Source organism: Microcaecilia unicolor, chromosome 2 (genome assembly GCF_901765095.1).
Source record: "Microcaecilia unicolor chromosome 2, aMicUni1.1, whole genome shotgun sequence".
NCBI classification, from domain to species: Eukaryota; Metazoa; Chordata; class Amphibia; order Gymnophiona; family Siphonopidae; genus Microcaecilia; species Microcaecilia unicolor.
Genome location: NC_044032.1, coordinates 230,065,842 through 230,084,519, shown reverse-complemented (window position 1 = coordinate 230,084,519; position 18,678 = coordinate 230,065,842). Strand labels below are relative to the sequence as shown.

Here is an 18,678-nt window from a genome sequence, read left to right as displayed (position 1 = left end):
GGCGTCTGCGCTCAGAGTGTTTACAAAATGCCTAGCTGTAGTCACAGCGTCTCTACGCAGACTAGGAGTGCATGTGTTTCCTTATCTCGACGATTAGCTGGTGAAGAGCACCTCGAAGGAAGGTGCTCTGGAGTCCATGCGAAAGACTATTCAGGTGCTGGAGCTACTGGGGTTTGTCATAAATTATATATCCCAAGTCCCATCTCACCCCAGTCCAAAAATTGGAATTCAGTGGAGCTCTGCTGAACACTGAGACAGCGCTGAACACTGAGACAGCGCGAACTTTCTCCCTGAGGTGAGGGTGGACAACCTTCTGTCCCTGGTGTCCATGGTTCGAGCGTCTCAATGTCACGGCTCGGCAGATGTTGAGACTTCTGGGGCACATGGCCTCCACAGTTCATGTAACGCCCATGGCACATCTACATATGAGATCAGCTCAATGGACCCTAGCTTCTGTTTATATTTAGATCTGCCTCACCCATTTGGACAGCGGAAGCCATGGGCTCTCTGTACCATCCTAGAGAGAACTGCAAATCCCCTCTATATGCTTAATTACCCCAACCTTAAATCTGCTCATGATAGGCGGTATAGACCCTTGTAATTAGAAAGGAACCCAGTATGTAGTAGATATAATAAGATAGTTTATTACAATCTTACCAATAGCAGTACAGGTGAGTCAAGCATTCACATAATGGAACCGCATATCATGGTACGTCCTCTCATTCTCTAGCCTTCTGGAGTCTTCCTTCTCTGTTCGTCTTCTCCTCTTGTCTGGTCTAATACCCCTCAAACTGCTGCTTATATACAATTTTGGCCCTATTCATTTCAATGGACCCTAGCTGTCTCAACAGGGCTCCTAGCCCTTGTCAGTTGATCAGAATGACTTCATATGTTCCCAAACCTTCCTCTAGCCCCTCCTTTGGATGTTCTCACCTGGGGTGCAGCTGACCCAGCACTATCTCTACATAACCATAGCAACTCTTGCTCATGACGTCTTGCAGGTGTCAGTCTCAGGATTGTTTATAGAGTAGATTGGCCTCACCCTTGCCAGTTCTCAATTACCTTGCCACAGTAAAATGTAACTGTATCAAAGGTGATCTTTGATTTTTACAAGCTAGCTCTCTTTTGTATCAGAGATGATTTTGATTTTAAGAAGCCTAGCTCTTATTATGAGCCATTGGCCTGTATTTTACTGAGAGCAGGGGCTAGCATAACTCTTCACTTCCCAGTGGTTTCAAGCTGTGGGGGATCTAGAGGATGTAATCCAGCTGTCCACCGACTTTTGGAATTCTCTTCAGTGGTGGGCGATTCGATGCAAGTTCCACAGCCACAAAAAGTGCTGACGACGGATGCATCTCTCCTGGGGTGGGGAGCTCATGTAGATGGGCTCCACACTCAGGGAGCTTGGTCCTTTCAGGAAAAAGGTCTGCAGATCAACCTCCTGGAATTAAGAGCAATCTGGAATGCTCTAAAGGCTTTCAGCGATCGGCTGTCCAACCAAACCATTTTAATTCAGACAATCAGGTTGCCACGTATTACACCAACAAGCAAGGGGGCACCGGATCTCGCCGTCTGTCAGGAAGCGGTCCAGATGTGGCTTTGGGCTTGTCATCACGGCATGTTTCTCCAAGCCACTTATCTGGCAGGTGTAAACAGTCTGTCCGATAGGTTGAGCAGGATAATGCACCCTCAAGAGTGGTCACTGAACATGGGCATAGTCTGCAAGATCTTCCGAGGGTGGGGCACCCCCTTGGTGGATCTTTTTGCCACTCAGATCAATCACAAGGTTCCCCTGTTCTGTTCCAGGCTTCAGGCTCACGACAGACTTGTGTCAGATACTTTTCTCCTGCATTGGGGGACAGGCCTTCTGTATGTGTATCCTCCCATTCCTCTAGTAGGGAAGACTTTACTGAAACTCAGGCAACACCGCGGCACAATGATCCTGATTGCACTCTTCTGGCCACGTCAGATTTTGTTCCCTCTTTTTCTGGAATTGTCCTCCGAAAAACCGTGGAGATTGGAGTGTTTTCCAGCCCTAATCTCTCAGAACGAGGGGTCGCTTCTACATCCCAACATCCAGTCTCTGGCTCTCACAGCCTGGATGTTGTGAGCTTAGAATTTGCCTCCTTGGGTCTTTCAGAGGGTGTCTTCCGACTCTTGCTTGCTTCCAGAAAAGATTCCAGGAAGAAGTGTTACTCTTTCAAATGGAAGACGTTTGCCATCTGGTGTGACAGCAAGGCCCTAGATCCTCTTTCTTGTCCTGCATGGACCCCATGGACCCTGCTTGAATACCTTCTACACTTGTCAGAGTCTGGTCTCAAGACCAACTCCGTAAGTGTTCTCCTTAGTTCGAATAGTGCTTTTCTTCACCGTGTAGAGGGTAAGCCCATCTCTGGGCAGCTTTTAGTTGTTCCCTTCATGAGAGGTTTGCTTTTGTCAAGGCCTCCTTTCAAACCTCCACCAGTGTCATGGGATCTCAACGTCGTTCTCACCCAGCTGATGAAAGCTCCTTTTGAGACACTGAATACCTGCCATCTGATGTACTTGACCTGTAAGGTCATTTTCTTGGTGGCTGTTACTTCAGCTCGTAGGGTCAGTGAGCTTCAGGCCTTGGTAGTACATGCACCTTATATCAAAATTTCATCACAACAGAGTAGTCCTCTGCATGCACCCTAAGTTCCTGCCAAAGGTGTTGTCGGAGTTCCATCTGAACCAGTCAATTGTCTTGCCAACTTTCTTTCCCCATCCTCATACCCGCCCTGGTGAAAGCAGTTTGCATACCTTGGACTGCAAGAGAGCATTGGCCTTTTATGTGGAGCGGACAAAGCCCTTTAAACAGTCCGCCCAGTTGTTTGTTTCTTTCGATCCCAACAGGAGGGGAGTCGCCATCAGAAAACGCACAGTCTCCAGTTGGCTAGCAAATTGCATTTCCTTCACTTATGCCCAGCTGACTCTAGAGGGCCATGTCACAGCTCATAATGTCAGAGCCATGGCTGCATCAGTGGCTCACTTAGTCAGCCTCCATTGAAGAGATTTGCAAGGCTGCAACGTGGTCATCAGTCCAAACATTCACATTTCACTACTGCCTTCAGCAGGATACCTGACGTGGCAGTCGGTGCTGCAGAATCTGTTCGGGGTTTAGAATCCAACTCTACCCCCCCCCCCCCAGACTCATTTTTGTTCTGTTCCAGGCTGCACTCTGTTTTTTATGGTTTCAGGTCAATCTATGTTATGTCCTCACCGTTGCGAGGCCCAATTGACCAATGTTCATTGTTTTGAGTGAGCCTGGTTGCTTTGGATACCCCACATGTGAGAACAAACAGCCTGCTTGTCCTTGGAGATAGCGAAGGTACTTACCTGTAGCAGGCTGATTGTTCTCACAAACCCACCCACCTCCCCTTTGGAGTTATTTGCTTCTTTTTATGCTTTTTGATTTAACTGAGGAAACGTGTTCACGCGTCGGGTGGGAAATCAGTCCTCGCATGTGCGGTGCACGCTACACACGTGCCAGAAGACTCTGGCAAAAAAAAAAAATTATATTTTGCTTGCAAAATGCCGATTTCTGGGCCGACGCAGACGTCGACCCACATGTGGAAACAATCAGCCTGCTGTCCTCGGAGAATACCTGCTACAGGTAAGTATCTTCGCTTTCAGTGCACATAGGAGTAAATATTTTTTCACTCAGTGAGTAGTGGAACTGGTGACCAGAGGAGGTGGTAAAAGCAGTTAATATAGCTTTGTTTAAATAAGGTTTGGTGAAATTCCTGGAGGTGAAGTTCTCAAGATGCCAGACACAAATCTCCAGTAGATCAAACAAAGGTTTATTGTCCAATCAGTAGAAAACATTTGCTGACAATAAACTTTTGCTTGATCCACTGGAGATTGTGTCTGGTATCTTCCACATCTGTGTTCCTGTGTCTATCCTTGTGGAAGATTGTCTTGCCTTGTTTTGGTTTTGTTTGCTGAAGTCCACAAAACATTCTTAAGCCACTGCTTATCCCTGAGAGTAAGTAGCATGGATTTTTCCTGTTTTTTGGGATTCTGCCAGGAGGTACTTGTGACCTGGATTCCCCATTGGTAGAAACAGGATACTGAGCTAGCTGGACCTTTAGTCTGACCCATTAGGGCAATGATTATTCTTGCAGAACAGCTAGAATGTATGTTTAAAATCAAGAAAGGCTTCTTTAAAGCTTATATCATTTAGAGAATAATTATTTTCTTGTATATGTTAGCAAAGAAATATTGCTCCCATGCCTTTAACGGAAGAAGTAACTAACTTGTTAGTTTCACTCACACACACAAGGATTGACTCGGGCTACTCATACTGCAGCGAGACATGTTTATCCACTTCTACCCTAGCTGAGATAATATTTAACTATCTCTCAGACCTCACGTGCAACTTTCTTCAAATCAATCACCTTACTTTCTAATTCTTCCTACTTTCTTACGCATCTATATGTTACAACTTTGCATTACCCTTCACTACCAATTATAATGTACTAGTACATATTGGTTTGTCATTGCAAGTAGTATACCATGCCATACTTTGTATTGTTCAAATATTTTTACTGCTCTAATTGCCTCCTGCTCATGTTTGATCTATTCTTACTGTACACCGCCTTGAGTGAATTCCTTCAAAAAGGCGGTAAATATATCCTAATAAGTAAATAAATAAAATAGCTCAGCCAAGCAAAGCACTACTAAGGTAAGTGCCAGCGTGGTACAGACGTGCAGAGAGGTAACAGAAGCAGCATCTCTTTACCTTCTTCTAATTTCTGTTCCCTTGCTTGACTGGATCAAACCTGCTCTGGTAAATAGAAGTATGTGGTGTGGACTTCATATTGGAGTAATGTGAGCTTATGGCTCATACTTAGAGAATGACACTGGGACAGAGCCCGCAGGTACAGAACCTGTGGGGGCGGGGACAGGGACAGATCCCACAGGGTGGGGATGGGGGCAGAGCCCATGAAGACAGGGACAAATTTTGTCCCTGTGTCATTTTCTACTTTGAAGCCTGTTAATGAACTGGACTGTTATTTGTTTGAGTGATGCAGACGATGATGACGATATTTTGATTTTTTGGAGAAACAAGCAAACATGCTGGCCACAACTAGCAAAATTTGCAAGGGGGATCCTGTTCATTCCTGCTACGAGCACATCTTCTAAGAAGACAAGTTGCTTGTTTTTTTTTTTTTTTTTTGTTACATTTGTACCCCACGCTTTCCCACTCATGGCAGGCTCAATGCGGCAGGCAATGGAGGGTTAAGTGACTTGCCCAGAGTCACAAGGAGCTGCCTGTGCCGGGAATCGAACTCAGTTCCTCAGTTCCCCAGGACCAAAGTCCACTACCCTAACCAGTAGGCCACTCCTTGTGATTTATAAACAGTTGCACAGCATATTCTTTTTTATACTTTAGTAAAAAGATTTAAATATAAAATCATAAGTGTTTGAGGCTTCTGCAGATGAGGACAGAGCCCATGAGGATGGGGTGGGGATGGAGACAGGGTCCACTGGGATGGAGACAGAACCCACAGGGATGGAGTGGGGACGGGGACAATTTTTTTGTCCCTGTGTTATTCTCTACTCATATTTTAACTTGTCTGTAGGTATTTGCTCATTATTCTTAGAATGTTGCTGGTAAAGTGCTTGTACGAGAAGAAAGCAACAGCAGACTGGATCCAGGGAGGAAAAGGGTGTCCTGGGAAGTCTTCCCACAATACCTGGTGTTGGACCTGTCAAACCAGTATGTGGTCCAAATGAACAAAGAATTAGCTGAAGAGAAATTCCTCTTCACGTAAAGTAATTAGAGGTCGCTTTTATAGTTGTTTTCACAAGTGTACACAAATAAATGGCTTTTTGTAAAATTACTCCATGTGTAAAAAAAAAAAAAAAACCATCGTGCCAAGATCATGGGTATGTATGTGCTCAATGTAGGCTTGTTCTGGGGAAGAGCTTCGGTAGAAAAATGAAAGAGATTGGAACAGTGGGAACGAAGGGTGCCATTAAAACTGATTTAAGTAACTGTGTTTCCCTGATGCAGCTAAGCGAAACATGGCGCTGTCAGAGGTTTTTCTGTGTTTGAGAGGTTGCTTGTTTCATTAAGATAAATTCCCCTCATCTGGGTGTAAGGCTACGGGGGTTTTCAATGACCAAGCACTAGAGAGACACGCGATCTCTGATCTATATGGAGCTCTAGTCCGATGTAGGCCGACCAGGCAATATGAGGCTATCAAGCTTGGTACCTCACTAGCATCTTGGGACATAGCGGCGACACTGAGGGGTATCAGGCAGTTAGTCACAGATGAGAGACTGAGAGAATGTGGATATAGGATAATTTTACGGGGGTATATGACCAAAGCACAGCTGGCTCACATACTGGATAAGGAGAGCGCTAATTGTTCTAAATGTGACGGGGGCCCAGGCTCTTTTTACCACGCAACATGGCAATGGCCTAGGGTGTGCGCATTTTGGCAGTGAGTTCGAGGATTTTTGATAAGATTGGGTAACAAAATTCAAGGAAATGAAAAGCAATTCCTGCTAGACTACCCTAGGGCCTTTGCCCCCCTAAAGACACCCGCAGCCCTTTTGTGTAGAAAGCTGAGTTTGGTAGCTCGCAAATGCATTATGCAATTTTGGACATCTACGGAGGAGCCTGCTTACTGGCACTGGAGAAACCAGGTTCACCTCCTGGCCTCATGGGAAGCTCGAGATGCAAAAAAGTCTGCTAAACGCAGAAAACAATTCCTTCAAGTATGGGCCCCATATCTACAAATGCTGAGCCCAAGGGGACGAAGCCTGCTCATTAACACCTGCTAAGTCCTGAAGTGTTTTCTCAGTGGCTCCCGAAGATAATCCTAACTAGGCTTGGTTGGCTAAGGGAGGGAAGGGAAGGAGGGGGAAGAAGGGGGGATAGAATGAGAAGGGAGGACGGGTGGAGGCACGGGGAATAAAGTTAATGGTTGCATTGAAATGTAGGCCGAGACATTATGATGTTTAAAATACTTTTGTACCATTACTTGATCAAACGGAAATTAGACGTTGTCATTATCTGCCAGCAAGTATGGTTAGGCAAAATACTACAATGTTCTTGCTAGCTGAATGGAGAAAATTTGATAAGATTTTACAGCACGGGCAGACCATACATATGGTTTTACCAGAGAGGATGTCTCTCAAAGTTGGGCTATAAGAAACAAGGCCCTTTGAGATATTATTCGGTAATGCAATATGCTATCTGTATTACGTTCTCCTATGTCATGCTGTTGACTACTCTTCATAAATGGAATACTTTAATAAACAGATTTAAAGTAGAGGGATTAGGGACGGGGTTGGGGTGCTTGGGGATACAAAGGAAACTTCATTGACTGTGGAATGCTGAATGATTTTCTTGTACTTGAACAGTGTTCATGTTGAAGTTTTATGCTTGTTTGTATTGATCTTTCAGTCAATAAAAAGATTTAAACATAAGATAAATTCCCCTTTTCTGTTTTTTTTGCTGCTGTTGTTTTTTGATCTTGAGTGCTGTTACGAAGAGGATGTTTTGATAAAGCTTTTAATACCGTATTAATAAAAGAAAAAAATTCTCCTATGGACCGATGAGGAGTGAGAGCACTATCTTTTGAAGTGCCGTATTCTATAAGTTACTATGCATAAAATTACGCTTGTGCTAGCTTTCTGATGGTCCAAATAATTTATATACTAACAGGAGAGCATACGTTGCATGTAAAGCATGTGCAGCCATTTACAGCCATGTCCAGGTGGGTGTGATGTCTGTGTTCAGTGAAGGCACAATTTCTGCAGTATTTGTGCTAGCATTTCATAAAGTTGTATACCCCTGAATTCTATAAAAAGTGCTAAAAATTGCATAATGAGCTAGTTAGCATTGATAATTAGCTTATTAACAATTATTGGCACAAATTAGATTTAATTCAAATGTACAAGTGTAAATTTAGGAACAAGCCCAAAAAGGGGCATGGAAATGGAAGGTGACGTTCCGGAATTTACATGCGTAATTATAGAGTAAGGGGGATCTGCTCCTAATTTTAGGCGCAGTGATTTGCACCGCATTTTAGTTGGTGCAAATGGCTGTACCTAAAGTTAGGCGCAATTACCGGGCGTAGCTGCTCTTGACTTTAAGCGCGGTTTATAGTATAGCATTTTTTCCTGCACCAATTTTTTTAGAATCTAGCCCATAGGGGTTTGTAAGGCTGCAAATAGACACCTTTTTGCCCTCTCAATTCAGGCGACCAGTTGTAAAATTACCCCCATCGCAGCTATTAAGCATCTATAGTTAGTTTTCAAGTGACAGTATGTTCTTGTTCTCTTTATAGTTGTAGTTGCAAAAAAACCTCAGAAAGGTGGTATATGAAGTTCCATTTCCCTTTCCCTTTATATGGAAAAATATTTAATACTATTTGTGCTCAGCTATTTACATATATATTTGCTTGTATCTTTTTTCTTTTTGTTCCCAGAGAGCCCAAGCTGCCCTGCTTGCAATGAATTCTATGCAGCCTGGAAGCCTTTCCAGTGAGGGCTCTGTACTATCTGGCCAGAGCCCTGTTCTCAGAATCATTGTAGAGAACCTCTTCTATCCCGTCACTTTGGAAATACTGTATCAGGTAAGGGCATGAAAACTGAAACCACTTTCAAAGCTAATCAGCAGTGGATATTTAGCTTCATTTCTATCTGAGAGAGCCAGTTGGACTGCTGAACAGCCAAGGGGTGGAAGAAGTGCTCAGGAAAGGTAAGGAGTAATAGCAGAAAGACTACATGATTTCTTTGCACTGGTCTTTACTGAAGAGGATGTTGGAGTCATACCAGTATTGGAAAACTGCTTTGATGGTATTGATTTAGGACAAGGTTCTTAACTGGGGGTGTGGGAAGAGGTCAAATGGGGTATGGAGAAGGGTCTTGAAATCTGAGGCAATTCAATGAAACTTTTTATACAGTGAAGGCAGTTATTAGGATAGTTATTGATAGCATAAGAGTACTACTATCATTTTAACAACGTTAACAGTTAGCATTGTTAGTGGCTAACAGCTAGTTTCTTATGTAGCTGTCCGTAGTCACTAGTGAAAATGTGGTTTAGGATGGAGCTGCAAGGGTTTCATTGATCAATTAAAGGGGTGTGGGAACCAAAAAGGTCAAGAACCCCTGATTTATCCCAACTAAAGCACTTCACTTCAAATCTAAAAGCTGTAATAGAATAAATTGACAAATTCAAGAGAAACAGATTGCCCAGTTCTAACTTCATGCACTTAGTCGGATAGCAGACTGAATATTGCCATTAACCGCCTAAGTTGGCGTTTAACTCCGCCCATACCTATCCTTAAACTAGCTGCTTAGGGGATGGGCAGTTAGCAGTGGTATTCAGTGGCAATACTGGTTAAGTGCCTCTGAATATCAGCAGCCAGCTACCTCAGTGGGATTTAACCGGGCAGGGGCCTCTCCTTTTGAATATCAACCCCATATATTTTATCTGTTACGGTAGCGTTCTATAAAGGAAAGTAAGCACTTACTTTTCTTTACTTGTTAGGCACCTAAATATAGACGCCCCTTTATAGAATTGCCATAAAATGTATAGGATCTAGAAGTAGTTTTAGCCTCTGCACTAGCTTAGTTTTATAGAATGCTTCTTAGCCACAGCTTGAGTCTGGGGCTTCAAAGATGGTTTACCCTCTAAAATAGCATCTAGATCTCTAATGTTCTTGTAAAAATGGAGAATTCATCCTCCTGTTGTAGGCGATGACTGTTGTTCAATTAAGAGTCGTTCACTAAGAGCACTTCCATATTGTTTCAGTTCAGTGCCAGCTCGTTCTCACATAACTTATTCACCAGTGCACATAGGTTACCATTGTAGACTGAGCATCAACAGCATTTAACCCAAGTGGCAAAATATAGTTGAGTGCTGTCTGCATATATTCTGTATCTCACCCTAGTGAAGAGCCTAATGGAACCCCTGTCTTTAAACAAATCCATGATAAATGTTTCCTCATTTGCATTTTGTAATGCTGCACATAGCAAAAAAGATTTGAACTAATCCTTATTTACTGTAAACATGACAACAAAGTGAGTTTGTTCAAATCAAATGCTGAAGAAATGTCCAGCATAACAAATGTTTTGCTTAACTATGATTTTCACCTTGCTATTGTGATGTTCTGTTCCAAGTTAAATGGCTCAAAACTCATTATAATTAGAATAAATAGTTGCAATAAATCAGACTTCACATAGTTCGGCAAAAATTAATGAGCAAACTATTTGCATATTTGCCTAGAGTAAAGAATAAAATTAATTCTGTTCTTTCCTGATGTTATTAAATTGGATAGAGTAGGAAATACAGTAGAAAATACATTAAAAGGACCATTCTGCTCTGCAAAACCAGACAAATTGCTGGTAGGTAAGGTTTTTAACCTATGTTAAAGGTATGATAAATGTGATGTATCTAGGCTAGATTAATAAACAGCATCATGTACGTACTTCCCAAAAAGCAATTGGGAACAAGATTGCGGTGTTATTGAGCTGTTAATTATAAGAGTTCAACTCTTTGTTGTTTGGAAGTCAGAGTTTCTGCGTGCATGTATTAAATAGGAATTGTTTACTGGTAGAAGGACCTTGAGGTTGTGAAAGTATGACACAACAGCAAAATGTTAGAAAATATTTAGAGAACCAACTTGGAATGTAATGATTCAGCAGTCATTCAGCTGGGTGGCTTTTGGTGTTTTTTTCTAGATCGAGCAGTTCCCTCCTCATTGGAAAATTCCACATTGGTGAGAACCATTGCTGGAATATGTGCCATAAACCTTCATTTACAAGGACCCAGTGATTTTTTGCTGTGTTCTTGTCAACTTAATTCACTCCATTCACTGTAATGGTAGTCTTTGGTCAAAGGGAGAGGAAGGAGGGTCATACACCAAGGCTCCTTCTAGAACCCTACAGTCATAGACTGTAAATTTATCCACTCCCTTCTTCTAGGGCATTGTTTCCCAAGTCCGATCCCTGGGGTACCCTTTGCCAGTCAGGTTTTCAGGATATCCACAATGAATATGCATTAAAAAAGATTTACATATAATGGAGGCAGTGTATGCAAATCAAGTTTATTCATATTTATTGTGAATATCCTGAAAACCTGGTTAGCAAGGGGGTACTCCAGGACTGAACTTGGGAAACACTGCTCTAGGGTAGTGAACTCTGCCTGTGCAGTGTGGTGTAGCCTGGGGGGGGGGTGGAAAGGTTAACATGAGTGGACGCTAGACCTTGTATACTCCACATCCTCTGCCTCTCTTTGCTTTCTCTTTCCCTTTCATGCCCCCCCCAACCCCCCCTCCCCCCACACACACACTAAAAATACCTTTAGCTTGTGGAAATCTTCAAGCCTCACCAGCTGAAGAAATGTGGAGGTAAGTCACCTGAGCACTGAAGAAGCTCAGTAGTCAGCAGCTGTATTTCAAGCTGTTGTCACTGGCACCACTAGCACTTTGAGTACTGGTGGGCTTCCACTGTCTGATGATAATCTTGTGAGATCAGCACCGGAAAGTGCTCCCTCAAGAACTGAAAATCCTTGCAGTGGTGCTTTCAGAAGCTCAGAGTGCTGCCGCTTACTTCTGTGCTGCTTCGGAACTCAGCTGACTCGCCACAGGATTTCTTCAGCTGGCAGGCTTGGGGATTTCTGCCAGCTACAGCAATGATGATATATCCGGATGCTAGGGGAAATTGAGGCAGAAGTGGAGAGGCCCAGGCTCACCCATGGGCGCACCCCTTCTCTGTAGCATCTCCCACAGTAGCCAACCTAGGAAGCAGAAGACCTGAGCCAGAAACTGAATCCATGTTCCTCTACATGGTATTGCAGAGCCACCTGTCTGTTTTCAAACTTGTAAAGATTTATTAGAGCTGCTGTCATCAGCTAATGGTCAGCGACTTCCCAAAGGCAGTTGGACAGTCAAAAAGAAAACAGGGGTGGATATTCAGACCCCGGGAGTTAGTCTGATTAACTCCCACGATCAGCACTAAACCTAGATATTCAGTGCCAGGCGGTTTCCTGTGACCGGCATTGAATATTCAGTTTATTTTTCACCGGTTTGAATATAACCGGCTAGGTTGATATTCAGACTTATCCGGTTATGTCCAAACTGGCCAAAGATATCCTATATATTCACACGACCAAATATAGCCACTAAAGTGGGGCTGAAAATCGATGGATAGCCGGCTATATCACCCAATATAACTGGTTAGCCACTAACCAGTGATATTCAGTGGGGGATAGCTTGCTATCCCCCGCTGAATATCACCAGATAGCCGGTTATGAGACATTTAACCAACCAGGTGCCTATCCTGGCCGGTTAAATGCTTTTGAATATCAGGGGGAGCAATCTTTAAATACATTCAATAAACTGATAATCCTACAGTTTGGGACATGGCTTTCATCAGAAAGAACCTGAACTCAATGCGTAATTCAAAATACAACAAAAAAGTACACCAATATACATAAAAGCTCAACTCGTCAATAAATCATTAAATCATTGTGATGACTGATAAGGTCAATGTGGCTCATCCATTCTGCCCAGTAAGGTCATTAGGGTTGTAACTACCACTCTATACAGTTTACCTTCCCCATGCTGCCTTAGATATCCACGAGTCATTTCACTGCAGTATCATTTTGCCCTTACTTGTCATCTTGACCTCTCATGGTAATAACACAAGATTATTGCTGGGTGTCAGCTGGGCATATAGAGCAACTGGGGGTTGCTGCTGATCCCACTAGATCACCAGGGACACCTAGTGAGATCTGGATGTGGGATGCGGATAGGGAGCTTGTCTGCTGGGGTGGTGGTGATGGTGGTATGCCAGGCAGGGGACAGGACCAGGGGTTCAGAGTTGTGTGGATGTTGAGAGCAGTGGTTTTAAAAGCTGCTCCCTTGCACAGTTGGGGGAGAGCAGGACATTCTTTGTCCCCCACATGCAGCTTTTTAAAATCGCTGCTCCCAGTGCACATGCTGGCAAATAAAATTGCATTCTTGTGCGTTGTTATAATATTTTACAAAAGGCTCCATGGTTGACAGTTAATTGTGCATGTCCTAACCTGGATATCTCGATTCTCATTTCATTGTGCTACAGTATGTAAAATGGGCCTTGAATGTTCTAGATGTGGTGTATTTAGCTTTTAGCAAAGCCTTTGACATGGCTCTGCATAGGCAAGTTATAAATAAGCTGACTTGGCCTTGGTATGGACCCTAACTTAACTGGGTTAGAAATTGTTTAGGTGAAAGGCGACAAGAGTAGTGGTAAGTGGTGTTCATTCTGAGGAAAGGGATGTTACCAGTGGTGTCCCGCAAGGACCAGTTCTTGCTTTGCTTCTTTTTAAAATTTTTGTAAGTGATATTGCTGAAGGGCTGTCTGGTAAGTTTTGCCTCTTTGCACATGATAACAAAATCTGCAATACGGCAGACATCCCTGATGGTTTGGGTAACATGAGGTTGGATCTCACGAAGCTTGAAGGATGGTTCAGAATTTGGCAGTTAAGATTTAACGCTAAAAATATTCAGGGTCATGTATTTGGGTTGCAAAAACTTGAGGGAGCAGTACAGTATAGGGGGTGAAGTACTTCTGTGCATGAAAGAAGAGTAGGATTTTAGGGTGATCGTATCAGTGATCATAAGGTGGCCAGACCAGTAGTAAAGGTGACATCTAAAGCCAGAAAGATGCTTGGTTGCTTAGGGAGAGAAATGGCCAGCAGGAAAAAGGAGGTGATACACAGTAAATTAAGATCTTATTTAGAGTATTATGTGCAATTCTGGAGACCACATCTTCAAAAAGATGTAAACAAGCTGGAATTGGTGCAAAGAGCAGCTACTAAAATAGTCAGTGTACTTTGTCATAAAATGTATGGGGATAGGCTTAGGACCTGAAATGTATACTTTGAAAGAAAGACAGGAGAGGGGGGATATGATAAGAGATATTTAAATACCATAACATAAATGCACAGGAGGCAAGTCTTTCAATTGAAAGCAAACCGTGGAGCGAGGGGGGCTTAGGATGAAGGTGAAAGGAAGATAAATTACTCCCAAGTCTAAGGAAATGCGGATGGTGGATGCGTGGAATGGTCTCTCAGTAGAGGTGGTAGAGACAGAGAGCTGGCTAAGCGCTATTTAACTGGCCAAGAGCCAGTTAAATAGTGCTGAATATTGGGCTAAGCGTTAATATTCAGCACAAGATAGCCAGTTATCTCCACTGAATATTAGCACTTACCCCCCGGATTCTGTATATCGCACCTAGAGATCCGTGCCAAAATCCAAACGTATTCTGTAACAACGTGTATAACTTAATTGGCTTGATAAGCCAATCAGCGTTGATAACAGCACATAGCAAACAATGATGAGCAGTGATTGGCAATAATTAGAATTTACACGCACAACTAGCTAAGCGTATTCTGTAATGCAGTGCGCCTAATTTCTAATGTGCGCAGCCAAAATTTACACGCGTAGTTATAGAATATGTCCCAATGTGCCTATCTCTTTAACAAAGCCTACCACGAGAACCCTTAACTGCTTGAACACAACCTTTATACTCCTTTACTCAGAATGTCTCACTGTACAGCTGCATAACCAGATCCTCTTGTCTTCGTTTACCTCTCTGCTACAACAATTGTATTTCTTCCCTGTTATGGCACTGCCATAACAGACCTTTATAAGCCACATTGAGCCTGCAAATAGGTGGGAAAATGTGGGATACAAGTACAATAAATCTATGTGCCGGGATTCGTGCCATGTTTTCCTTGGTGTAAATGGATGCATATAGTTTTAGGTGCTGGGGATATCAACTAATCATATTCTATATGCAGTGCCTAAATCTGGGCGCCACTTATAGAATACGCTTAGGCAAAAATGTTTTCCGTATGGATTTTTTTAGGCGCTGTATATAGAATCTCCCCTTTAGTTCTTAACAGCTAACGGGCTATATCGCGAATATTCAAGCACTGGCCGACTAAGTTTAACAGGCAAATTGAACGGCATAGATAGCAGTCCTATTGTTGCCCTCTATTAACTTAACTAGCTAAAGCTGAATTTATTTATTTATTAGGATTTATTTACCACCTTTTTGAAGGAATTCACTCAAGGCGGCGTACAGTAATTGATATAGCTGGTTAAGTTATAGCCGACAAAAAAAAAAACCCCTGGATATTCAATGCTTGTCACTGGAAATGGCCTGGCATTGAATAGGAGTTAGTGCCAGTGGTGGCAGCTAACCGCGCTGCCAGCCGCCAGCTGAATATCAGGGGGAAAGACGGTATCTGAAGTCCAAGAAATCAGGAGACAAACACAGAATATTTCTAATGGAGAAGAACAGATAATAAATGGCATAGATGGACAGATTCGATAAGCTATAAGGTCTTCATCTGCCATCATTTTTCTATGTTTTATGTCCTAGTTTTACAGCATCTCTTCTTTGGAAGAAGACTCATTTGTTCACTGATACATATCAAAATTTAAAGGTTGATTTAAGCTCTGTCCCATCTCTTTTTTACGGCATACGTATTTGGGACTTCTTTTCTCTTCTTGTATGTCTTCTGATGCAGACCTCTTACCATTTTCGTCACTTTCCTCTGGACTAGGGTTCTCAACCGAATACTTGGGACACACCAAGCCAGTCAATTTTATAGGATACCCACAATGAATATGCATGAGATAAATGTTTGTTTATTAAATATCCTTAATATACCACCTAATCTGTCCAGCAGGCCAAAGCAGTTTACAAATAAAAACAAAAAGAATGAACAGAACTCCATATTCAATGATAGGAGAGAGACAACCATTCATACCTTTAATAGATTAACACTAGATTCATAAATTAAAATAAAAAAAAAAATGGCAACATGTGTGTGGGTGCACTGTTAAAGCATGGTTAAAAACAGCCTAAAAAAATGAGAGAGGCTTCAAATCTGGTGAATGACTGTTCAGAGCTGAGTAAAGGGGGTAAGAAAAAGAAAGCTGAATTCCTATACGGTGAGGATAACGCCAGACAATGTGATTCCAAAAAGCATAGTGAGCTTGTGGGTGTATAGGGAGACAGTGCATGCAAATTTATCTCATGCATATTTATTGTGGATACCTTGAAAATCAGACTGGCTTGGTATGTCCCAAGGACTGGGTTGAGAACCCCTAATTTAGACTGACTCCATTCTCTTTATATCTTAACTGAGATATAGCCTCCAAAAGTGAACGCGTTACTCCATGTGAGGCCTCGCAAATGACCTGTGCCAGGGACATTATCCACCCTTCTCCTTTCTGCTGATTAATTGTTTTAGGGCTGCATAAAGAGAACCAAAGACTAAAAAGTAATGAAAGGATAAGAAATATAAATTGAAAAATTAGAAATGAAAGAATTGAAACAGCATGCAGAATAGCTAAGAATATAAGAATAGCCGTACTGGGTCAGACCAATGGTCCATCTAGCCCAGTATCCTTCCAACAGTGACCATTCCAGGTCACAAGTACCTAGCAGAAACCCAAATAGTATCATCATTCCATGCTGCCATGTCTTTCTCAATAACAGACTATGGACTTTTCCTCTAGGAACTTATCCAAACCTTTTTAAAACCCAGATATGCTAACTGCTTTTACCACATTCTCGAGAAGCAAGTTCCAGAGCTTAACTATTCGTTGAGTGAAAAAAAATTTCTTCCTGTTTATTTCTATATAACTTCATTGAGTATCTCCTAGGCTATAAACAGCCTTAGTTTTCACAACCTACTTCAGAAAAGCAAGTCTAATTTATTGTGCAACTTGATTTATTTTCTTTTCGTCTTAAATGGATGTCAAAAGTACATAGAATCCTATATAATAATTTGCACCTCCAACGTTCTACGTCTGGATGCCTGGGTTCGTAACACAATTCCCATTGGTCCGCCCTCGCGTCGGAATGTGATGACGTCAGAGGGCGGATCAATGAGAGGGAAGGGACACCAGCACCAGCGAGCCACAGAACATTGGAGGTGAGGATTCAATCGCGGGAGACTCGCCCCTCCCTTCCCCCCTCTCCTCCGAGTTCCAGGCCCGCCGCCTCCCTCTCTCCTCCCCTGTCCTCCGAGTTCCATGCCCCCTCCCTCCGAGTGGCAGCCCAACCGGCGTTGCCCGCCCTCTTCTCCCAGTCTTCCGCCTGCCCCTCGCCTTCCTGCGTGCTGGCATGAATTTAAAAGTTTTTACCTCAGGGTCCGCCGGCAGCAGTAAAAAGCGAGCAGGCACGGTGCTTCAGCCTGCCTTCCCTTCTGTCTCAGCTCTGCCTCTGGTCCCGCCCTCATTTCCTGTTTCCGGAGGGGCGGGACCAGAGGCAGAGCTGAGACAGAAGGGAAGGCAGGCTGAAGCGCCATGCCTGCTCGCCTTTTACTGCTGCCGGCGGACCCCGAGGTAAAAACTTTAAAATTCAGGCCGGCACACAGGAAGGCGAGGGGCGGGCAACGCCGGTCGGGCTGCCACTCGGAGGGGAGAGGGAGGGAGGCGTGGGAGTCTGGAACTCTGAGAAGAGAGGGGGGCCAGGAACTCGGAGGGTAGGAGAGAGGGGGAGGAGAGGGAGGGGGCATGGAACTCGGAGGGGAGGGGCCCAAGCTGGAACTCGGAGGATAACCTTGCTAGCGCCTGTTTCATTTGTCAGAAACGGGCATGTTTTACTAGTATACAATAATCATCAATCACTTATAATATATAATTATAATTAACTAAAATAAATATACAGAACTGTATAGTCATCAACATATATAAAACTAATATTACTGAACAAAAAGCCAAGTTTTAAGTTTTCTTCCTAAAATCTCTTTAATTTGCCTCAGAGCAAATAAGTGGCAGAACTTTGTTCCATGTCTTAGAACCCATATCAATTAAAACAGTATATTAGGATCCTTCTAAGTGCAATACTGATAAAGGAGGCAAAGGCAAATAACCCTGTAGGTTATTGCATGGGGTTCATGATGTAATAATCTAAACACAGATGATTCATACACTTGTAAATCAAACATAGCTTAAATTGTATTCTTTTTAATGCAGAAAGCCAGTGCAATGTCTCTAGAACAGGTGTGACAGGTTTTCTGCTACCAACTCTTGCCAAAATTCTCAGTGTAGTCAAAATGACTATGCTGATGGTTTGTTAAGCCACAGTATAGTTAATTACAGCAATCTAATTTTGAAAGATACTGTATGCAACTCCTTTAATAGTAATAAAGACCTTGGCTGACATAAGAAGCACAAAGTACCAAAAGCAGATCTTTCAGTAGCAGAACCTTGTGTCCCAAAAGTCAACATTGCTTTACGACTTTGGCATCCTCTGACAGTATCAACAGAGGACTCTCCTGAACTGTGCACATCAGCCTTTCCCTTCCTATTGCATACTGCTCCTTTGGATTTCTGCACACCAAGCGCATTACTATATACATCTTAGCATTAAAGCTTAACTGCCAAATATTCCTCAAGTCTTATAGCTTTTGTAGATTGTCTTTTTGTCTGTTCCTTCAGGGATGTCTACTTTGTTGTAGATATTTGTGTCATCTGTAAACAGGCAAACGTCCCCCTTTAACAGCAGTATTGCTTGCAAAGGTATTGAACAGCCAATCCATGAGGCACTCCACTACTCGCCTTACTTCAGAATGGATTCCATTTATCACTGTTGTCAGTTGTCGGTCAGCCAATCTTTATTCTAATT

At 42.9% G+C, this 18,678-nt stretch overlaps 1 protein-coding gene across 7 annotated transcripts in view; it reads left to right on the top strand.

The window, feature by feature from the left end:
• The window catches only part of PTBP3 (polypyrimidine tract binding protein 3), a 286,927-nt gene that overhangs the window by 177,042 nt on the left and 91,207 nt on the right, over window positions 1–18,678 (top strand). For all 7 annotated transcript variants that reach the window (XM_030193767.1, XM_030193771.1, XM_030193768.1 and 4 more), the window contains one exon: window positions 8,469–8,615. In XM_030193767.1, coding sequence (XP_030049627.1) covers window positions 8,469–8,615 — 147 coding nt within the window. The remainder of the gene's footprint in view (window positions 1–8,468; window positions 8,616–18,678) is intronic.